The sequence below is a fragment of the Nannobrachium achirus genome, assembly GCF_963921795.1.
Source record: "Nannobrachium achirus genome assembly, chromosome: 4".
NCBI lineage: Eukaryota > Metazoa > Chordata > Actinopteri > Myctophiformes > Myctophidae > Nannobrachium > Nannobrachium achirus.
Window position 1 is genome coordinate 22,039,918 of NC_137813.1, and position 24,995 is coordinate 22,064,912.

A 24,995-nucleotide genomic window follows, 5' to 3' on the forward strand; every position below is an offset into this window, starting at 1 on the left:
GGGTCCTTCACATGAAAATGTTTGAGACACAGTAGTCTCTCAACAGACTAACTGAGCTCCAGTTAAGCGAAAAGGACCTTTTCTTTGACGATGGCTGGCCAGATTTCTGACACATAGAAACATAGGTTTTTCAAAAAACCTTAGAAGGATTCAAAAGACACTTATAGAATCGGGTCAAAATTCAAATTTTCAAGATTTTTCAAAAATAGCAGATCTACAAGCTCGCAGCGCTTGTATATCTGCTATTTTTTAATAGTTAAAGCATCAAATAATGACACACAATAATGTGTACCCGTTCTGAATGGGCTTTAAGACTGTGTAGGTTGTAACTGTCCTCACTTGACTGTATGTCAATAACATTGAACAGATAGAGTGCACTCCTGGCCAGTGTCCAGTGGTTCATGGGCGTAACAAATCTATGGGGATACTTTTGACCTGCAACTCGTCTTCCTCCAGAGGCCCGGTGACTGAGCACCGAGAGGTGCCCCACATGATGAAGTGCTTCCGTGAGCGGTCCAGTCAGCGAGGCACTTGGCCGCCCAGCGAGCCGCAGCGCGGGTCATGTATCTCCCTCCGCAGGTACTTCAATGCCCACGGGGCCAAGCTGCCACCGGGCAAGGTGATAAAACCGACCATTTCATTCCGGGGACATCCGATAGTGCAGACAGCTAGCTCCCTGGTCGCACTGTGCCTGGATGAAACCGGATCACACTGTAGCCGCAGTATGAAGTAGGCATTGCATTGGACTGGTAGGGAATAGACGCATACTGTAACTCGGTGGTTCTCAAACGTTCAAATTTCAAGGTCTCCCCTTAACTCTGACAGTGTACAAAGAGTTAAGAGTTGTCAGAGTTAAAGACTTGCATGGTTCAATTTAGACTCCCCTAAAGGAACCCACAGTCCCTGGAATCCACTTTGAGAAGCACTGGTGGTTGTGCCACACTGTCTCTCTTAACTTTCAACCTGGTGTCTCTATTTTGGAAATGTCAAAAAGTTACGAAAAATGCGGAAATCTGTCATTTGAATTACATAGTAATATTACTACTAGTATTATAGTTCAATCATAACACATGGCAGCGTTATGTTTGTAATGAAAAAGACCACATGGAATTCAAAGTTAACTATAAACATGACATTTTATTGAATGCTTTTTCTTTTTTCCTGAATCAGTTTACAGAAACAAAGAGTTAAGCCTTATTCATTCTTTGTCGCACAACGGTGTGAGAGTAAGTTAAGGGCTTGCTAACAGCACGTTAGCTTGAAACTCACTACCCTGTGATGCTCCGCCGTGCGACGACGCATGAATGAGGCTTTAACTGTGGCGCTTTCTTTTTCCCAAATCAGGGGAAACAAACTCTACACTGTACATAGGCATGCTGCGTCACGGCACAGTCACAGCTGTGAAAACCAATATCACCTCCCATCAGCTGGGCCCAAGTGGAACAGTCCAGACTCAGAGGCCAGACCATTCAGGAGTGAACAGGTAAAGCTTCAGTTATATACTCTACAGCACTGGTTCCCAAACACTGGGTTGGGAACTTGGGACCCATTTGTGAGTCGCGGATACATTTTCGTGGGTCGTGAGTGAATATCCCCTTTGTTTTTTGTTTCCTACATTTTTCCATTCATTATTATTTTAAAAGATTTCCACAAAAATCCAACATTTTTCATGGGTTGGAAATCAATTAAAACATTTTCCACACATTTTCACGAGTGAAAGGTGAAAGAAATTCCCAAAAATTAGAAACCAAATGTTTAAGAAGTAGTGAAAATAGCAGATCTGCAAGCTCACAACCCGGCGCGACCCAGTTTGGGTCCCGGCAAAGGTCTAATTTCTCTTTTGGGCCTTGAGCTAAAACGTTTGGGAACCACGTGCACGGCTCTACAGTGTGCAACATTGTTTACCCAGTAGAGTTGGGGAATGGTTGGGGAGGACTTGGCCTGTGATTGGCTGAAACAGGGCTAAGGGGGTGCTCGTTTTGCCGTCAACCACGTCTTCCAACTCTGACAGCTCAAAATGGCTCGCTTGGGCGCAGATTGCAAGCCTCAAGCCTGCACTACCGCCGTGCGGTGAGGTAACGAAAACAAGCGATCGTCTTCCCCAAACATAGCGAGGGAAACAATATAGCCTACATCGTTGCTTGCTTTACACTGATTTTCACTGATCTTCAAGCATCACATCGTGACATTTGAAGATCAGTTCTTGTAAACAAGCAACGTGCCGTTCTAATACAGAATATAAATGAGGCTTAAAGCAGTAGTTCACCCCCCAATTCTATCAACTACACATCCCATGAAGTCTTGAATTGTTGGAGTTTCTGTCGCATTCCTGGGCCAATAATTGATGACAGAAACTAAAAGAATCTCCATGAATTGAAGGCTCCATGGGGTGTGCAATTGATAGAAAAATAAATCATTTTTTGGGGTGAACTGCTCCTTTAAGGGCACGTGGAACCCAGGAAGGAGGGGTACGTTTCATGGGCTACCCAGGGATGACAAAACTATACGTATAGAATTGTTGTGCAAATCTCACCACAGTTTATTTCATTTCGATAAACACAGAGATATCTCTCAGAAGTTGCCTCTATCCCCCAGTGAGTCTTCAAACCAACAGAGGAAGTTAAAATTAGGTCCATTGATGAGGTGACATCCACCTTTTCAGGTATTTTCTGGGACTATTTTGGGACCTGTATTTTGCACCACCTCCATTTTTTATTTATTTATTTCTTATATATAAATGTGTTTTTTTTTGTCTCTCAAGAACTTCAAGAACAAACTCTCTTTTGTGTTTTAGGAAAGCACAGACATAATTGTGTCATCTCTGATATACACAGAAAATATGATTGTTGCCACATGACCTTGACATAAATAGAATTAGTATCGAACAGTACGTCTGAGAAAGGTCTTACAAGTAGAAATGGTGATGAGCATGCACAGATAGGTAGTTGACAAGTGCAAAATCTACGACGTCACATCTTATTAATAGTATTCTTTTTTCTTTTTTTTGTACTCCACATTGAGTGAAAACAACACGATAATGAACCTCCCTCACCCCTCAGCTATGGGAGTTGAACCTCCAGTTGCCTCTCACCCAAAGCCCTGGGGAACAGGGCTGCTTTCTCGCGCGAAAAGCAAGGATCCTTGGCCCATAGCCTGACTCCCAGGTCAGCCCAAACAGAACCTGGCCCCATTGAACGAGCTCTTTTTCTCTTTTCAGACATCGCACCAGTTCTAGGGTTAGACCTGCTCGAACAGTACAGTCCAGGGTCAACAACCCCTTGTCCAGTAAGTCCATCTCTTCTGTCGTTGAGGGGTGGGGGGGGGCACTGGAAGCGGGGCTGGGAGGGTGACCGGTATGACCACTGGCAGGGTCAAAGTTCTTTGTTTCCACCATTCCCTGCGCTGCTCTCTGCAATCACCTTATAATATCACGGACACAGTCATTATCTACGGCATGAAGTGCAAAACGTTATTCATAGCAATAATTCATACTTCTGAGAAAAGTGGTAGGTTTGTTTCCCCCCCCCATAACTGTTACAGCAGTAAACCCACGTCTGTCTTTGACATCTCAGTCGCACGGTTACAGAGGGGACACAAAATTCCATCCCCGTAAAAGACGGATGGTATAATTTTGTTCATTAACCCAAATAAAAATAACAGCATATCTAGTATCCGCAAAACATTTGAAAATACTAGTAAAAAAAAAGAAAGACACCAGCAAGTGAAAAATAAAAGCATAATATATGACAATCCAGTTAAAAATCCCTTCAAAGAATAAAAAATAAAACATTTTGCAGTAGTCAGATGTCCAGTGGTTTTATATAGCACTGGTGTCTAAACTTAATCTACCAAAAACAAAAACGTAAACAGCCAAGCAAATGCTATACAGCACAACTATGTACACACAGTAAAACCCTCAGGGTCTATTTCATTCCAAGGGTGAAATGACCCAAATTGGTATGGGTCAATCTTTACACCCTCCAAATTAAAGGAACGCTGAGGATTGTACTGCGCGGGTTCTTGGAGGAGAGGGGTGGTTTTGGGGGTACAGGGGCTCGAAACACGAGACCCCGGAGAAAGCAATGTCCTTCTTGGCACTGGGACGTCGTACAGGCTAGACGATTATCTAACCACTACACCAAGACAACGGAGGCTTCGCCAGATGAAGAGGACGGTCACGTTGCGTAGCGCAGCCTCCTACGCAACCACACACATACATGTATTGTACACAACACACACACACACTGCAACAAAGAAACAAACACACACACATACAACGCGACATACACACACATACTCGCAGAAGAGGAAGGAGCCATTTTCTCACACAGAATAAAGGAGGCTGACTGAAGGGACACAGAGGGACGTCACTGTCATATCGACTATTCAAGCCCCCTCGTCCTGCTCTCCTCCGAGACTCCAGCCTATCTGTTCTCTTCTTCTTGCTCTACCCATCCCCCCTTTTCCCTTCTCCTCCTTCAGTCCTCTGCACCAGTGTTCATTTGATCTCCCCCTCTTGTGCATCACACTGAAAATCTGATCTCTCTCTCTCTCTCTCTCTCTCTCTCTCTCTCTCTCTCTCTCTCTCTCTCTCTCTCTCTTTCTAAGGCTCTTGGATGTCTGCACGCAACGATCACCTCTCTCTGTCTCTGTCTCAATATATGTATGTATACAGTATAGCCTGAGGCATACTTCGTCGCGTGCGGGTTATCGCGTGCCAGAAATAGCAGGTCTATGCGTCGTGAGCTTGCAGATCTGCTATTTGTGGCGCGTGACACCTGCACACAACTAAGTCTAATTGGGCTTTCAGTATACTGCATATTTAGTCAATCACCCTCCAAAAAAAGGGTTGAATCACCAAGTCGCATTTTCGACCACCATTTTCGCGCAACAAAATATAAACTACGTTTTCATGGGATCTTGTGAAATTGAGGAAGAAGGGAAATGCGCTGTGGATTCGTCGCGCTCCAATGCGCGAAACAAAACAAAGGAGAGAATCACGACACGCGTATATGCACACATACAACACGGATAAGAGGGAATAAGTACAGTGGACTGTTTTTTCGCCCTGATATAAAGTGACAGTTTCTCCCGGCTGGCTTAGACTGGAGACACTGGAGATGAGCGAGAGAGCACACAAGTCTGACCTAGATTCAGACGCTACGCTACCTCGCTGACTGACTGACTGTCGCCTTCTGCATACAGTCAGAAAGCGCTCCATCCCGTCGCAGTCGGATGCCATTTCATTTAGCCTCACCGTCCCCTCTGTTGAGGTGAGCCGCTACCAGGTGGTCATGTTTTGTTGTTGTTTTAATGTGTGGTCACGTCGGAGTTTCACTCCATACTCCAGTCTGTGTTATATGTTGGGAACAGTCCATGCGGGTGGGAGGATGAGGAATTATGTGCTACTCACAGTAGATACACATATAAGCACACTAGAGACTGACAGAGAGAGAGAGAGAGAGAGAGAGAGAGAGATCCATGGAGCAAGGGCCAAGGAAAGCAGAGAAGGAGGATGTATTATGGTCCAGAGTTGAGGTGAAGGGCAAATATATGCACAGATAGCACACACACACACACACACACACACGCACTGTATTCTTTTGGATTGCTCAAGGTCTACACTTCTCTCATGTGCACATCTCTGAGGATGGCATTCATTTCAGCGGGAGGCTGGCAAGGGCTTGCACCTGCAGCATGGATGAATGGAGGACAGAGCCACACGTTTCTGCTGCAGCGCCAGCGGTGCGAGTCATAGCATAACACACACACACACACACACACACACCCTGACTGACAGGAAGAGGGAACCAGAGACAGAGAGAGAGGGAGGGACATTAGGCGATACATTTCACAGTTTTCAAGGATGCTTACAGTGGTATACAGTCTCAGGGGAGCAAAGTTCAAACAGAATAATACTGAGAGTGTCAATATTTCCAGAGCCACATGCGCTCATATATTGTTTTTCTTCTCGTTAGCCTCGTCCACCTTCCTACAGAGATGTGTGTAGGCTACAGGAGGTGTTTTAGAAGAACATTGGCTCTGTCCTCCATTGTTCCGGTCTCACACACACACAGTAGTAGTGTGTAATTTGAGTGTGTAAGTCCTCAGTCTAAACACAGAGACATGGGGTCCTTGTTGAAGTCCATGTTCTTCCGGGCTGTCAGCCCCTGGACCACGTATACTTCCTCAACCAAAAAACCCTTTTCCCTCTTCTTCTCCTCCTCCTCTCATCCTTTCATCTTCATGATCTTCTCTCGTCCTCTTCCTCACCACAGCTGCCGCCCCGTGTAGGTGGGGGGGGCCGAGGGTACCTGTAAGAGACAGAACTCCATGAATCAGGTTCGTCACACCAGTAGCTTCTACTTACTATATAGCAGTGGTTCTCAAAAGTTTTATATCAAGTACCCCCATAACTGTCCATTTGAAACCCCTCAAAGGAAAACCTGGTTCTCAAAAACGTTAAGCACCACTGCTATATAGAATAATTTAACTGAAGTAGTACATGCAAACAGAATGTTCACAGCTGGTATCAGCAAGATGTGTTATTTTTTCAAGTCACTTGACACACACCAGTTTCTAGCCAAGTAATGATCTATTACGCTGCGGAGAGAACATTACGCATATTCACAGAGCACGTTTACTAAATCACACTGTTTGAGATCTCCAGGAATAGTGCCTATAAACCGTTTTGGCTTTATGGTTTTATTGATATACATGGCCAGAATATTAACAGAATGTTGCCTCAGCATTCTGGCGGAGTGGCTAGGCTTTATTTATAGCATGGTGAATGGAAGGCATTCACCTGCCCTGCACCAGCCAGAGTGCCCATCTATTCAGGCACAATGGAGGACCTGACAGGAGCCAGGACACGACTGCATCACTCACTGAGGAGATAGAGTCACAGCCTACAAACACACGCACATAGATGCACGTGCGCACGGCTGCACGCACACACATACAAATGCACACATGCACTCAGTCACACACACACACACACACACACAGATGCACACATAAGGTTATAGTGCACAAACCAAACTCTGCATGTACAGTATGCACACGTATGGTTGGCATGGTACAGTATGTGTACTTGTACATCATGGCTGGGGGATGTACTTGTACATCAAGCTGCCTCAGGTACATGAACAGAAGCTGACCTATATGGGCCACATGGCTCTGGAACTGTTGGTTCCCAAGGCTACTTTCTTACACTCACACACCTCCCTCATTGTCGTTTGGTGGCACAGACGTGCATGCATTTCATTTGTTGATTGAGAGAGAGCTTTGTGTGTAAAGAACGCAAGTGATGGGAGGGAGGCCTTTGTTAAATTCTGTTTCAGCTTCACCCAGTTGATGGCTAATCTGATAGTCATGACGAGCACTTGGCGGCAGGGCACAGAATGTTAGAGAGGCAGGGGCTGACATTTCTAAAAGGGCCTTTTGGTGAAAATGTCGAAAATAGACGACCTCCAAGCTCACAACGTGTCGCACTGCGATGCGTTGTGAGCTTGGAGGTCGGCTATTCTTGGTGCTTGATACCACACTGAACTAAGCATAATCAAGTCAATACTGGAGCGTACGATATAGAATTCTATACAGAGAGGGCAATTATTTCAACATAAGATGCTGCGTTTAAGTTAAGTTCTGGAAACTTTGGACAAGGCAAATTCTCTTGAATGCTGCCTTCAGGTATGGCATGGAAAGAGGGCACTTTGCGTTTCTTTCACCATAGTAAAAACTGCATTCATGGTCTGGAGAGGGCAATTTTTACGGGCAGATAAAAGGGCAGGGGCTCAAGCCCCCTTTTGATGTCTATGTGTTCACGTGCTTGGGGGTGAGCTGTGTGTGTGTGTGTGTGTGTGTGTGTGTGTGTGTGTGTGTGTGTGTGTGTGTGTGTGTGTGTGTGTGTGTGTGTGTGTGTGTGTACCTGTGATGTTCTACTCACCGCGCCCCCGTTGAGGATCATGGTCATCTCGGTGGGCTGGTAGACGTTGCTGCGGAAAGGAGCGCTGGGCCTGGCACCAGTGCTCCCATTATGATGACCTCCAGCACTCCTCAAGCCTGCTGGCACAGAGAGCACATGGAGAGGTTACTCACATTCTGTCTCCTGATTCAGCATGGATTCTTTGAATTCCAAGAAGGTGTCATATGCGTTAGGCCACTGTTTCCCAAACAGTGGGTCAGGACCCATGTGTGGGTCACGGACACATTTTCTATGGGTTCCTTAAAAGTTTTGTTTTTAATTATTGTTATTTCAAAACATTTTCAAAAAACATTACCCAAAAGGCTAAGATTTTCATGAATAAGTAATTTCATTAATGAATAAAATAAATTTCGAAGAATTCCATAAGTTAGAAAACAAATGTTTAAGAAGTCGTGCAAGTAGTTTAAGAAGGCTTCACGCCGTGTTGTGAGCTTGTAGATCGGCTGTTTTAACTTGTTTCATAAAATTTCTCTTTCGGGTCTCGAGCTAAAAGGTTTGGGTACCACTGGGTTAGGCCACGGCCCCCCATTAGTCCTCAGTGTTAATTTAACTCAGAGAGTGTACTAATGGAAACCAATTGGAGCCTTTACGGTTCCAATCCTCCTTGAGGAGTTAGAAATAAACAGTGTTGATTTTGTCGACTAACACTGACGAAAAATGCTCGTCGACAAACCCCTTTTTCACTGACGGAAACTAAATAAAAACAAATTAAAAATGAAGATGATGACAAAATCAACTGTAGATTTAAAACTAGACTAAACATTTCAGATTACTAAAATATGACTAAAACTAAATCAAAATGTGCTGTCAAAACCAACACTAGTTACAAGCCCCCCTATCTCCTCAAGGACCCCCCCGCCCCCCCCCCCCCCCTTTCTTCCTGTATCTTTCCTGTACAGAAATGCACAGAGCAAGTTCAGTCAGGAAACCCCCTGTTGTAGTTTCTGTTATCCGACCATTGGTCAGCCAGCCTCATGCAGCCTCATGCTTCTATTCTCAACCAGTCACATGCACGACTTTACTAATAGTGTGTGTCCCGTTTAAAAGGGGATGTTTGCATTGCTCATTTGCTTGTTTACTGCGTTGTCTCTCGCTACTGCTGCTGCTGCCCTTCTAGGAACTGCCGCCCACCCTCCACCAGTTCCCACCTGTTGTTTTGGATCTGCTTTCATGTACTATATGGGGGATTCAGAAGACCCCTATTTGGTAAGGGAAATGTTAGTGTACTCCCTAAGAATGCCTATAAATACCTAATACCCAATACCTGGAGCTCAATGGAAACAAGCTTTGCCTTTTTTTGTGATGAATCCCTTTTGGCACTTTTAATTGTTTTGTTATTGTGCCCTTAATTGTTGCCAATAACACTTACTTTCTATTCTAAACCAAACTAAATATATTACTCATTTTATATTCATTCAAATATATTAATTCACTTCTTCAGGTGTCCAGACTAAAATGATGTGTGAACAGTCTGAACACAGAAACACGCATAATCATGTTGAACAGAGTGAAATCTGTAGTTATTAGTATATCCGGGTGTTGTTTCATTACTCACAATTGCCTACAGTCTCCATGGGTTGGAGCGTACCTGCAGTGTTCTCGTCACTGTAGCCGTAGCCCTGGTTCTCCACAAACTGCCTGTGAGAGAGGGGGATGTCTTCGTCAAAGCTGGTCTCCCTCATCCTGGTGGAGTTCTGGGAGGTGTCAAAGTAGTCAGGGGCGGTGGGCTGTGGCGGGGGTCTCATGCAGATGTGGGCCTCAGGGATAGCGTGGAAGAGCAGCAGCAGCCAGCCCTGGGCCACCAGGGCGATGGCCAGGGCCGGGTTGTCCCAGTCAGGGGACCTCCCCAGCCAGTCGTTGCCGTAGAGATAGAAGCCCACCCAGGCCACCCACAACAGCAGCGACAGCAAACAGGTCACCAGCAGCCAGATGGCATTGCAGCGCCACTGGCGCGTCTTCCCGCACAGTGCCAGGGAGGCGGCGGTCAGCGCAGCCAGCAAGAGCGCTAGCACATAGCTGCAGGCTAAGGAGAAGTCCAGGGGCAGGTACTGGCAGGCGGGGCGTCCCTCTCGCAGCACGGTCAGCAGCAGCCACTCGGCGGCGATAATACCCTGTACAGCGCTCAAGCCGAGCGCCAGGCCCGTGAGGGCGCAACCGCCCGGACTCCGACGCTCGCGGCCCAGCCTGCGCAGCCGAACGCCCTGCACCAGCAGGCACGAGAAGCAGACAGCGAAGAGGAGCCCCCAGAGGGCCCTGCGGAGCAGACAGAGTGACGCGTCCTCCTCGATGAGGTAGGCAAAGCTCAGGCCAAACAGGCCCAGGATGCCCAGGAGAAGTAGGAGAATGGGTCCCACGCCGCTACGCTTCTCCCCCTCGCTGATGTGGCGCACGCGGCACAGCAGGACGAGGACGAGCAGGATGGACGCCAGGGCCCCGCCGGCGGCCACCGACTCCACGGCAACCCCCCATATGGAGTCCAGATCACAGAGGAGGGTGTAGGGGCGCACCAGGCCCCAGCCACAGCCCCGGGGCAGCGTGCTCGACGTGTCCTCTGAGTCCTGGCCGTTGGCACGCTGGGACACAGTTAGCAGCAGGAGGAGGAGGACAGGGAGGAAGCTCGCCATCTCTGAGGGAGTCAAAGAACAAAACAGAGAGAGGAGAGTGAGCACGACGGACAAAGACTGGAAACAGAAAAAGACTAAATGAGAGAAAAGACAAAGAACTGGACAGAAAGGGGGAGGAGGGAGTTATCCTGCTTTAGACTCTAGAGTTTGTTGCACCGGCGGTTATTTCCCCAGTGATCATCTGCCTCTGAGTAACGATACAAACAATCTGCCATAGTTCTGTTTCAAACAATGAACATCAGTTAACAGAGGGTGGATGACTTAAGGCTCTTGCATACAGAGTCTGTTGCGATTTTCTTTAAAATGCATGAATCGAACTGAGTCTGACTGAAAACATCTTGGAGTAGGTTTGCAAAGGTTATAGAAAATGCAAGATTGTGTTCATTTAAAATTTTCATCAGCCGTTTTCTTTATATACTTTTCTTTATTATATTTCGGTATATGTATTGTTTAATTAGCTCATTTTATATGTTTTTGCATTGCATGAAGCATTTAGTAACTTTCGTGTTGTTTATGATGATGATGATGATGATGATAATAACTAGAGATACTTTTCCTACGAAACAGTGTGGGCTCACTTGTAAAAACATTTTCTTTAAAACAATTGTCCCTCCAATTGTCCCATCGACATATTAGGAATATGTGGCAAAAATATACGGCAGAACCCATAGGTGACGTGTTAATTGTCATGTGAAGCTCAACCAATACCCCAGCTAACACCACTCCCAGATTTTCCACACCTCAATTACACCTCATTGGCTAAGGGCCCTGCCTTTATACTGTCTGCGACGGAACTCAAATACAATCATGCCAACTCATTGGCTAGTGGCTCTGCCTTTCTACTGTCTGCGGCGGAAAATGCCAACTGTCTGCGGCGGAACTCACTCTATAAATAATGAGGATAACATAGTGTTCTCGCCTTCGGCAAGCCCACAACTAGAGAAAGATGCACTTGGAAATTGCAGGTGTGGTTGCCGTGACTAATAAAAGCCTGGTTACCAAGGCTACTCAGAAATACTGTAACCATAAACAAACTCAACATGCCATAGGCATGTCACTATATGACTCACACAGTCATAACAAACCCGATATCATTACATTGCATCATCCTGCGTCATCCTTTTTTTTATGTGTTTTTAAGTTCACATTTGTTCATATCGCTGGTAGACCGGATACTTTCACTTTGTAACACTGTTGGAGTCACTGGTTTGCTAATTGTTTTTGTTTTTTAGAGAGCTGTTTGGTGGTATAGTCATGGCTGCCAGTTCCCACCTGATATTGTGTGGGAGTTCTGACTGCTCCAGACCGTACTTAATAACTGCTAGGTTGCATAGCGTCTTCAGGCTAGGACTCAAGTCTAAGACATACAGGTACAGGTCATCAGCTGTGTGGTCTCCTCCAAAGAGGATGATACGATCTCCCACCATGCAACAGCACAAGCTAAACATCTGAGATGGGCGTATCCCCTTGGACCTAACCTTCTTCCAGGAGGAGGTCTCTGGGTTGAATCTCCACAGATCACAGTCGGTCTGACTCTGGTCCAGAGTCTTGCCACCAAATATGTACAGCTCTCCATTGTAGACAAAGGCTGAAGGCCTCCCACGTCTTGGACAAAACTTCGCAGAAGCTGAGCTCAGCCAGCTGTTGGTCTCTGTGTCAAACACTCTGATGGTGTTGCAGTCGCAGCCCCCAAATACGAACATCTTTGTCCCGATGATGGTGGCAGAGTGGTAGCCTGAAGCAGGAGGTGGAGTGCCTCTGATGTTAATTAAAGACCATCCCATCGTGGTGGTGTCCAACTTGTAGGTGTCATTAGTACGTTCATTCCGCCGGGTTACTCCTCCATGAATATACATGACCTTCCCCAAAACACAAGCTGAGTGGCCGCACCTCCCCTCTAGAACAGTCCTAGAGTCCTAGATATCCTGCTTGAACCACCTGTGAGCGTTGACATCAAATGCATAAAGACGGTTGCAGAACGGTTTGTCGAACGAATTGCGATATATATGTGGGATATGTATCTCGGGTGGATGCACAAAAACATATCCGCCCCAGATGTAAACAACATTTTCTATCAGCACAGCTGTGTGTCCCCATCGTGTAGGGGGGAACTCCAGGCGATGTTTTCCTTGATGTTTTCCTCTCCTCAACGTCCTCCAGCATAAAGACTTTGCGTTGAAGATGTTCACATCAATGTGATCTCCTTTCCTCTGGTTTCTGTATCCTCCAAAGCAGTACAGCTTGTGTCCGACCACCACAGCAGCCTGGCCCATTCTACATTTTCCTTTCACGTGTATCGTCCAGTGAAACATTTCACACAGCAGAAACAGACAATCAGTGCAACTGATTTACAAAGGAAATATAACATTTAGTAAGACATCTATGATGTCAGATGTCAGTCATATCCATATTTGGGATAATATCAGTGACGTCACTTTCCATCAATTTCCAATGCCAGCGGAAAAGTTTATCCGGAAATTGCAAGTGTGGTTGCCTATTTATTGCCTAGATAGCCGGGGACGTCATGTGAAGCTCGACCAATCCTCACTAGCACCACTCCCCTATTGGACTCAACTACAATCAGAATCAGTGACATCACTTTCCATCAATTTCCAATGGCAGCGGAAAGGTTTATCCAGAATAAAGTTTCCCCAGAACTATAGTGATATTAATAATAACCAGTAAGGGCGAGAAGTGACCTCGCCCTAAAGACCTCGTCACCTCGCCTGTCAGAAGAGGTCAGCTATATCCATATATGGAGTCTGTGAGGTCAGATGTAGAGGTATTGACCAGCTCCATATATGGAGATCTAGGTGATGATCCAGTCGTCTCCATGTATGGATATCCAGGGTTTGATGAGGTCAGTGTCGTGATCTTCATATATGGAGAATTGGAGATAGATGTTAAAATAATAAAAACCCAGAAAAACCGCTTTTCTTCTGCAGGACAGCATCAGAGAGCCTTTTTAATTATTCAAAACAAGATATATGATTTATGAGTTGAAACTGTACCGCCTACAGTACAGACAGGAAGGGATGTAGCATCAAGTATATGTTTTATGACAAACTGTGATACACAGAAAGGAAGTCATGAGTACAAACAGCTCCACTCACTATCGTCCATCTGCGGGTACCTGGCAAGATGCGAGACTATACATAATACAGTGTGTACACACACACACACACACACACACACACACACACACACACACACACACACACACACACAGTGCCTTACGTACACTTTTAAGTGAAGTGCCTATAGAGAAACTCTGGCAGCAACAAGATTACCTTTGAGGAAATCAATGCTGCATCAGTCTACCTGGCTTCTCTTTTTCATCACAGTTCTCAGACGGATGTACATTGCACACGCACGCACGCACGCACGCTCAAACACACACACACACACACACACACACACACACACACACACACACACACACACACACACACACACACACACAGAGTTAATCAAACATCTGAGCAAGCCTCCCCGTCAACAACTGTCTGTCCAACACATCACTGCACTGACCTTTCATACATTTTTCCAAGCTGCCTCACACACATTGTGCTGAGTCATCACCATCACCCAACAGTAAACACACACACATACAAATATGTGCACGGCGCACGTGCCCCTCTATTTCTCCTACACTGTAAAAAGTGTTAATTCAACTCTCAATGTATTAAAATGTACCCTCACAGGTGCATTTTTTCCCCAGTTAACCACTTAAACCCTTTATACTTGGTGAAACTAAGAGTTACTTACGGTACAAGAAATTGCCGATCTACAAGCTCATAATGCACCACGAGTCACAACACGCAACATTGTGAATCAGCTGTTTTTGCTGATGTGTTCCTCCCAGAACAGGGATGCTGGGGTTCAAGTGGTTGATGGTAAATTAACATTGTGGTGCGTATTGTTCCAGCCAGGGTCTTGTTTATTTCACAGAGCTTCCAAGACACTACGCTCACTTTAAGGCCATGGCTGAAATACCTTCCCCTGCCGTCTACAAATAGACTGCAACACAGTATTTACATACCACATAAAGGACATTGGATATCCTCAGAGCTAGATCCTCTTTCAGCGTCTCGTCCAGAAAAACACTGGCCAGGCCAACAGGGGAGAGAGCTGGACTTAACTACACACCAGCCAGAGCTATAGGGACATGAAAGCACGCACATGCACGCGCGCGCGCACACACACACACACACACACACACACACACACACACACACACACACACACACACACACACACACACACACACACACACACACACTCACACCCTCCAGCACACTGTAGAACTGGGACAATCATGTACAGAGTGGGGGGACGATACAGAGCTTGGAAAGTAGGTCCCATAGACACTTTTTTCCTTCTACATATGAGGATTATGAATGTTTCTCCCATCACATCCCCCTCCATACCAAAAAACTAAAACACCCCCCGTGATCAAATGTTGATGAAGGTCATTAGTGAAACCACTAAGATTTTAACATCTTCATGCAGTCAGTGGCTCTGAAAGAGATGGCGGTCTATGAGATCAGCGCTTCTCAAACTTTTTCACGTCAAGGTCCCCCAATTTAACATGTATTTGACCACCGTTTGAATTTGTTAATAGCAAATCTATAATCTCACAACCCATAGCATCAGTAAACATGGTCAGTGTCATGGTCAGTATCATGTCATGTCAGTATCATGTCAGTAGTATCATGGTCATTATCATGTTAGTATCGACTCACTTTTTAAAATGGAAGACAATAACTCTCAGAATGTCATATAATTGTTTCTCCCGCCCCTAATGTTAAAACAAAACTTTGTGTGTGTGTGAAAAGGTTAAAGCTCTATATTTAGATTAACCTTATGTCACAGGCTTTCGCGGGGGAAAGCCTGGTGTTCGTTTACAACGGGCCGTTGATCCGTTCTAGGAGGAAACCACAAGCAGAATAAGCGCTTTGTTTTGTTTCCCCAATCCCTATTAAAATGCTCGAGTAGCCTAGTGTAGTCTTGCCAGTCGCTACGAGTTGGACTAAAAGATGCATATACCGGTACCAAACGGATTTTCCAAAAGCAAAACTACGCCGCATCAAGGGGTTTATTAGGTAGGCCATAAAAGAATGTCCTTGAGTGCAGGGGAATATTTTGGGTTAAAACTGTTTCCGGTTTGATAGTTCCGGCCAAAGTGTAGTCCGTCTAGGACTACGACATGACGTAGAGTGGTTTCCGCTCCCGACCAGATCAAACCCTGAAAAGTGAAGGGACCCTAGGCTAATTTAGATAGTAATCATTGCTATAGAGTGTTTGTTCAGTTCTTTACCAAACAGAAAATACAGGTACATGTTCAGAATGATGTGTTGCCAATATCATCCAATCTGTTCCAGTTCCAGTTTTGTCTGCTCACTTCTTTGTGTCATCACTTCCAATTTCACATGTTGATCCTGTATCTTGCATGAGTTCTCTATTGGATAATAATTTCTGTTTACTAAATAGCTGGAGAGACAGCAATGACGACTATCAGAATATAGCGCAATTTAACACTTATTTTAAAGAAATTAATAATACTAGAAGCTGGGCGGCCCAGCGTCTAGTCGGCGACCTGGCCAACTCGGGAACGATGTAAATAGGGAATGAATGCCCCGCCCTTTAATGCAAACCCCATTATACCTGTTGTCATAGGACCCGTTTTGACCATCTGTTTGCCTGTGTCCATTTATGCCCATATATGGAGATATCTGTATCTGTCTGTCTGTCGGCGTCCATTTTATGTCCATATATGGAGATCACTGCAGATATAGTTCTGGGTCCATTTTATGCCCATATGCCCATATATGGAGATATCTGTCTATTTGCGTCCATTTTATGCCCATATATGGAGATCTCTGTATCTGTCTGTCTGTGTCCCTTTATGCCCGTATATGGAGATATCTGTTTATCTGCGTCCATTTTATGCCCATATATGAGATCTCTGTCGCTTTTTGTTTGTTTCTTCTTTAAGCAGAATACACAGCCTGCTTAAATCTGCATCATTCAAGTCATCCTCCCAGTCCCACGCTTTGTCGCTTGTCTTATGTTTGTCTTTGTCTCTTTTATTTTCTTTTTTGGAGCGGACCCCATGAATGCCCCACCCTTTAATGCAAACCCCAATATACCTGTTGTCATAGGACCCGTTTTGACCATCTGTTAGCCTTTGTCCCCACCCTTTAATGCAAACCCCAATATACCTGTTGTCATAGGACCGTTTTGACCATCTGTTTGCCTTCTGTTAGCCTTTGTCCCCACCCTTTAATGCAAACCCCAATATACCTGTTGTCATAGGACCCGTTTTGACCATCTGTTTGCCATTGTCCCCTTATGCCCATATATGGAGATCTCTGCACACACAGTACCGGTTGCGGAAAACTCTGATGTCAGACATCAGCTCCGCATTCGGGGATTCATTTTATGCCCATATCTGGAGAACGCGCGTGCCGGTGGGAAGAACGGTTCTCGAGATTCACATACATACATACACATTCACAGAGATTTTTTGTTGACTCCTGGCGTACGTGATGTCAGAGCCTTTTATGAAGTGATGTCACAATGAGTCAGCGATTGTGCCGATTTCCTCAGGAACAGCCTGATGTCAACAATCAGCTCCGCGTAAGGAGATTCCGAACGTTTCGCGCCGGTTTCGGAAAACCGCGAGTCGGGTCGGGTCGAGGCCTGGCACTGCACTCCTCGCGGCGGCGGGGAACGCGCGTGCCGAATCTGAAGCCGGTGGGACGAACGGTTCTCGAGATACGCGGATTACAAACAAACAGACAGAGATTTGTCGCATTTATAGATAGATAATAATCACTTACTACATCTTAAAGTTCCTATAATCTGGATTGGTTAGACAGATGAATCAGTTACAGGATGGCAATACAGACTCTAAATACCCATCATAGCTATAACATATCATCACACTTTCTTTTAGTGTTGCTGTCATTTGACAAAATCCTTTTCATGAATGTTAGTCACAACCGTATCCTGCACATCTAGTGTCTCATTGACAAATAATATGGCCACTGTGGCTTTTGCCTTATTGAACATCCTATTATTATGTTGGCCAATCCAGAATGTATATTATACATCAGCGATTGCAGCCCTCTACCTAGATCAAAGTGAGGTGATACATTCTCTCCCACTAAGCCTTCTCGCTCACAAAGCACATACACACGCAGAAGACTGCTGTGCTATCTGCATAGCTGCTCTGTTGGCTTCATCTAAGTCTTTGATGTGTCTATCTTCATAGCCTATTTTTGCATTTTTTAACATAGTGGTTGTTTGTGACTCGTTAATTATCATTATGCAAGCTGGTCTTTAAGGCCCCAAAGGGCATAACAACGGAACAAACATTGTGTGAATGTCAGATTGCGGGCACGGCTGCCTTGCATTTGTTTACAGCCATTGCATGTACTGTATTCTTCTGAGAACTAAACCCCTTTGAATCCCTTCTTACGCCTTATTTATTTATCGTCGTTGTCGGGTGGAAACCTTGTATGTCCAAAACAGTTTGTTTTGTATTTATCATTTAAAAAATGATTGACTAGTGAAAACAGCCGATCTACAAGCACACAATGCCCCGCACCGCGAGGCGTTGTGTGCTTGTAGATCGGCTGTTTTCACAACTTTTGTGCAACGGCCTTGTATGATGAAGCAGGGCTTTGCTTTGCGAAAAAATGTACAAATTTGAAACTTGGAGATACGAGGTTTCTGCCTGACAGTGACGATATACAGTGTTGTACAACGGTGTTGCCTGCCAAGAATATGAGTTAGAGTATAAATTAAGCATTACAACCCCCCACCCGCTACCATTACTCAAATTATTTCTCCATACGAGCCTCGTTCTGTGACATTTTGTCATTGTATTATGACGGTCATAATTTGCATCGCAAGGTCTCACAAGGTCATTGACCTTGTGGTGCAGATGGTGGTGTATTATTGGGCTACATTAACATCAATCAGCCCATATAGACGAATGAATACCCCAAAACACATGCAGCGCTGGCTCTTAAATGCCCGCACAGACATGCACATACACTCACGGCCATGCACGCAAGCACACACTCACACACACAACGCCCATAACACACGCACCCACCTATGCAGCAACGACATACAATTTGCCTCTCACACACTTGAGAAAACAGTTTGCTCCTAACGGCATGGTGCTCTCTGGCTAAGGCCCTGATAACCATGGTTACGCTGCAGCTCTGAATGACAGGAGCAAAACATCCAGCGCACAGAGGACGCTGGCGGGGGTCGGGGGGGCTCATTCACCCTCAAAGAGCCTTCCACAACGCTCCGTCTCCCCTTTTCACATCGGCTGTGCTCTTGTCTTCCTCTCTACCTCTCTCTGCCTCCTTCTTTGTCTCGTGTTTAGTGACAAGCACTGTAAAACCGCACAGCAACAGACCAGTGCACACTGGTCTGTAAACAGACAGGGAGAGTGGGGCAAGGGGGCAGAGGTTCTAAGGAGGAGAAGGAGGGACAGAGAGACGAGGCAGGAGGGTGAAAGTTGTGTCCTAGACTGTAACCGCGTTAACTCATTCACTAACTTCTTTCCCCACGCCCTTAGGGTGTCTTACTGGTCCTGTAGGTACAATATGATATAAATGAACGGTTACATTTTACCCACTGAGTGATGGCAGTCACTCAGTCACTCAGTCACTCATCTGTCACAGCACAGATCGTGGGGTCCTCCAGACAGGCTGATAAACTGAAGATTGAAGGATGTATTGTACACAGTGTGCTGTCAGTGACTACACGCACATAGATACACACACAGAAAGTACAAGCCAAATCTCTCTCTCATCCTTTCTCTTTCGCTCTCTCTCTCTCTCACGCACACGCACACGCACACACACACACACACACACACACACAGCACATCAGTCTCTCATCCTCTCCTCTCCTATTAATATTATGAGTCATTTGAAGAGACAGAGCCTCGAGCTTTCCTTTCCCTATAGCAGAGCAGAGAGGATGTCTTATCCTCCCTCTAGCTCCCCCCATCCCATTTAAATCATCCCCTATTCATTTAGATTGGGATCTCCATCCGGTTGCTGGAGCCGTCTCATGTCACCGCTGTATTTGAAGATGTGCTGTGAAAGATGTGTCTCACATCCTCCTCCTCCCACCTCTCTCTCCCTCTCTTTCACCCAACTGCTTAATCGCAAGAAATCCCTCTCTCTCTCTCTTTCTGCATACCACCCTTTATGTTCCAGTTTGCCTCTTTCGTTTTCTTCTCTCCACCTGTTCTCTCTGTTACCCTGCATCCCTCTGTAGTCTGTACCCCGACTCTCACTCACTCTCTCTTTTTCTTTCAAGCTTTCCTTTGCTGCTCCAATTGCGTCCCCTCCAGCCCTCCCTACTCCTTTATCACTTTTCCTTTTTCTCCCCCTCTCTCTCTCTATGTGTGAGTCTTATGTAACTAGGGAAAGAGGCAGCCCCTGCCAGCGCTGCTGCATGGCTGTATGTCTGCATCCGCCTGTCAGTGTCAGGGAGTCTTCTGGTGCCTCAGACATCCATCTTGAGCCTGATGCTGGATGTGACGCATTGTGAACTTGTAGATCGTCTATTCTCGACAAGACACTGCCATACGACGGATTATAAATTACTGTAGGCATTAGCCCTGTACACCGTGCCACACATACATTTATTCATAAAGCACGTCCACATACAACAGTATGTACACACACACACACACACACACACACACACACACACTGGCACAATGCCCATTTATGCCGGATCCATTTGCATACAAATATAACATGCTGTCTTGTGGCATGTATTATGCATGCGTGCAAAGGTGCAGCGTTTTTGCACAATGCCCGAATGTGGCATATGTACGTACTAATAACAAAACGCTGACAGAAAACAGAAAACATACTAATGTGAGCACAGTTCTGCAGCATTCTGAATCTGAACCGCTCAAATGTGCTTCAGAATGGATGGACAGAGACGGTGAATCATCTAACAAGCCCTCCTGTACAATTACCATCCACTATAATTATCAGACATAGTGCACAACCAGATGCTGGGTGTAATTAGCATAACCATAATTGGGCGGATGATTGCGTTTTGACTTCTCTCCCTTCCATCTTCTTTTTTTCACCTATCACTCCATTCAGGCAGCTGGAACAATAACTGTGTGTGTGTGTGTGTGTGTGTGTGTGTGTGTGTGCGTGTGTGTGTGTGTGTGCGTGTTTGTGTGTGCGTGTGTGCGTGCGTGTCCAGCAACACAATAATCCAGATGCAGCAGCTAGCATGTTATTTCTGGGGCCAAGCAGGGTCTGAGTGTCCTGACATCTGCCAGCTGATGATCATGATGATGATGCGCGTGTCGTACTCATCCACGGTTTGTAACAGCAGACATCCGTAACAGCAGTGGGGTTTGTACAGTATAAAATAGCATGACAGGCCTTTTGGTTTTGGTTTATCTTTGAAGATTTTTGAAAGTCTTTGCCTATAATGACATCTCTAAAATAGGAATGCCAGGTTGAAAGTGGCCATGTTGTGTGATAAGAATTGTGTATTTTTAAATGAAGAAAGTCGCAAGTCGTTTTTCTGTTGAAAACCTGCTTTGAAGAGCGTTGGAATAGGATAAATGAACGCTAAGATACAATATTTAATTACTCTTAATTAAATGAATCTGCCAATGAATGTGCCTGGAGGTGCTATACCTCAATGTGCTGTGCTTTACTTTGCATTACAAGCACATCTGTGTTGCTAAATTGAGTCAGTACAGCACAACTGATTAGCTAAGCTTATAAATAGTAGGCATCTCAAACAGGTCTTTTATCTTCTGTTACCTCCACCTCAAAGCTGCTTTGAGCATCTCTATTCTCTGACAATAACTGTCTAGAAGTAAACTTCCAGAGACACAGTTTGTCCTGAAGCAAGGTTCATGGAGGAGAGGGTCACAGGAGCAACGTTGAGGACATGAATCTCCTGAGGGCTTTAATCTCTCTCTCTCTCTCTCTCTCTCTCTCTCTCTCTCTCTCTCTCTCTCTTCTTGTTTTCTCTTTTGAAGAGCTGCTTGGCAGGCAAACCTCCACACATCATTCACATTTGCAAATGTACATTTTAGGCTGTCACTCTGAAGCCTTATACTTTGTCATATGAGATTGCTGTACACCGAAAGCAACTTGTAGACCTGCTATTTTGGCGCATAACAGCGTCATAAGACGGAAGTTCTGAATACAAATTTGGCGTTGTCTGTAGCAACGTATAAACAGTGAGTAACTCCAGTCGTCAAATGTTTTCCTGAAGGACACCCAGCCACAACATGGCTGTTGCAACGATCAAAGGCAAAGCCATGAACTTCAAGTTAGGCTGCACAGTCTTTAAGCACTATAGACTAGAGTATATAATCTGGCGTGGCTGGCTCTTCTTCCCATTACACTAATAACATTTTGCAGGCTTTATGCTCCTCATAGAGAGGATATAAAAAAGATTAAAAAGACAGGAAAGAATGAGCAAACAACATCATGAGATGATGAGAGATGATGGACGTGGAACGATAAGGAAAGCTGAAATTCTAGTGAATCGGTCAGTGGCACCAATGCAAGAGTTGGAACGAGACAGGTGAAGACGAATGAGAAATAAAAATAATAAAAAGGGACTGAATCGTGAGACCCACCCCCCCTTGGGTGTCTGCACGGAGAGATCGGCAGTGGAGTTATTCCCCTCGGCCACCTCCTAATTAGGCCTCATTACCATGTGGCTGGGCTCGCAGCGTGGCCGTATGCTAATTGACTCTGCAATTAACAGTGGCACCCCGCCCTCTCCTCCCTGGTCTCTCTTGTACCCCCCATTTCTGCTTCAGAGGGGGAGATCGAGGGGGACATCTAGTCTCAAGTGTTCCATTCCTATGTGGTATCAAGGTGGTTCATCCATTATGGATGAAGAGCGGGGGGTGTATTATTATCAGAAATATTAGACAGTGTGATGATAAGCATCTGAAGAAATACTGTGTAGCACTGGGTCTGGTGAGACGAGGTAGCAGGATGTGCGGGGGAAGCTCCCAACCTGGAATGAAGCCTTGTCTGCTATGTGTCATGTGTTAGCATCTGACTGGAGTGTAGTACCAGGATATGCGCGTGTGTGTGTGTGTGTGTGTGTGTGTGTGTGTGTGTGTGTGTGTGTGTGTGTGTGTGTGTGTGTGTGTGTGTGTGTGTGTGTGTGTGTGTGTGTATGTGTGGGAGGGTGCACCTGTGCACAAATACAAGGGGAAACAGGGAAGTTCCCATGAAACCATACATGCTGTTCACACACGATTCACACACTAGGCTGTGTCAGGTGTACATGTTTAATGAAGAGGTCATGGTCTCTCTCTCTCTCTCTCTCTCTCTCACACACACACACACACACACACACACACACACACACACACACACACACACACACACACACACACACACACACACGCGCACACACACACACACACACACACACGCGCACACACACGATTATCCAAACAAGATACATATGGTGGGAGAGCGCGATGGAGAGTCCCAAGAGAAAAGCAACTACCGGTATCTCTCAACATAACATAACACAGTGTGTGGGGGGAAAAGCAGCACCTCCGCTACTACTGAATATTGATTTATGGTTGAACACTAAAAGGGGCCCTGGGGAGCGATCTGACCAGAGACATACACCACTTCTAACTATCACGAGCCCATGCTGTGTCAGTGAGGTCTCATTCCATCCCAATCTTCAAGTCTTGCAGGTGGCGTGATAATATCCAACCTCTTACCGGTTCAGAAGATATACAGTGTCTGTCCTGTCTCTTGATAGATCTTGGGTGATCATGGGTGGCCAGAGAGAGTCTGGTGGAGGTGATGAATCCCCTATAAGGGGACACCCATGCGTTTAGCTGACCTATAGGGTCCAATTTGAAGCAAATACCTGTTCAGTGAGAACGGGAATGTTCTTCTCTGGCAGATCCCCCCCCCCCCCCCCCCTACACACACTCTTTTAACAATACTGAGCACAACTAGGGTCCGCAGGGGATTCCAGAAGAGAGTTTGTTTTAGGGACTAGCAGCAAGACCATTGTTATAAGGCTGTGTGTGTGTGTGTGTGTGTGTGTGTGTGTGTGTGTGTGTGTGTGTGTGTGTGTGTGTGTGTGTGTGTGTGTGTGTGTGTGTGTGTGTGTGTGTGAGTGTGAGAGAGACAGACAGACAGGGACAGGGAGGGAGAGGGGGAAGGCTTGTGGGAAAGAGAAGGGTGGGATGGGGGAGGTTCTCAGATCCTAAAATAAAGAATAACATCTAACCTCATGTGTGTCTGCAATAAGGAGTGGGAGGGGCCCCGTGACCGACACTGTAAAAACATGCAAATGTTCCGAGACCAGATTTGCCACAAAATGGAGCTGTAAATCAGTTCAAGTACCCAATAATACCCATCCATCTTTTTCACTCGCCTGATTCTATAAATAAAGTGGCACGAAAAAAACACAATGTTGAATCCACAGGCTATCAGGGCAGATTGGTTGCTATGTTTTTTTTCTCCCAAATGCCAAAGCTGCCTCTCTAAGCCTAAGGTCGAGGTGAGCCGCGTATATGCCACCTTACATTTCCCAAACAACATGATGTAGGCCTACAACAGTGCCCTTTTGGCATCAGCAAATGCCAGGCCTGCGGGCGAGCGAGCGAGCTTTAATACGTTACAAATGCATATAGGCTACTGTAGTGCATCAACATAGCGGTTTCTCTCGCAATAATGTCAACGGTGCAACTTCCACCCCACGCTGGTCTGATGATGGATCCTGAAATAGCCCGTCTGGTTCCATCGTAAGCCGGGGTGGTGAATTCACACAGCAATAAAAGCGCGTTAAATATAGCATGCACATGCATCTTGCCAGCTGACTCTCCTCTATTAATCGATAAGCCTAAGCTACTGAGTGGAATATCTGTGTAGAACGTACCTTGAGCGACGTAAACAGATCCAATAGAGAGCGACTCGGGTAGGAGGCGATGCACGTGCACGTTATTATTATTATTATAGAAGGCTGTATGGGAAAATGTCACATTTCGGAATGAACCCCATCTGACGGGGGCTCACTCTCTCTCCATCCACGTTCACCCACCGCGGTGGACCGATGCGTTTCCACCCCGCTCCAGGCTTGCAAAGAGGAGCGCTCACACAGCCGTCCCCGTTGTCCTCCTCTTGAATAGATTATGCATTCATAATAACCCACCAGTTACCGTTCGGAGAAAAAAAAGCCGACAGGCGAGATGGTTTCAGGGTTTGTGGAATTTGTAAGACCGCTTTTCTGTCGTTTTTTCATAAATCCTTTGTTCAGTGGTGCGTTATTCTCCTCCAACCCGAGCCTATCCGCTGTCT

General features: G+C 45.7%; 1 protein-coding gene across 1 annotated transcript; it reads right to left on the reverse strand.

Annotated features, from left to right (window-relative positions):
- Positions 1-6,269: 6,269 nt before the first annotated feature.
- Positions 6,270-24,672, reverse strand: gprc5ba (G protein-coupled receptor, class C, group 5, member Ba; the record flags this gene model as incomplete). The annotated part of the gene is made up of 4 exons (XM_080725060.1): positions 24,577-24,672; positions 9,576-10,613; positions 7,949-8,064; positions 6,270-6,314 (listed from the first exon to the last, which is right to left on the reverse strand). The coding sequence occupies exons 2-4, from the start codon at positions 10,609-10,611 to the stop codon at positions 6,270-6,272; spliced, it is 1,197 nt and encodes a 398-aa protein (XP_080581186.1). The 5' UTR covers positions 10,612-10,613; positions 24,577-24,672.
- Positions 24,673-24,995: the final 323 nt, after the last annotated feature.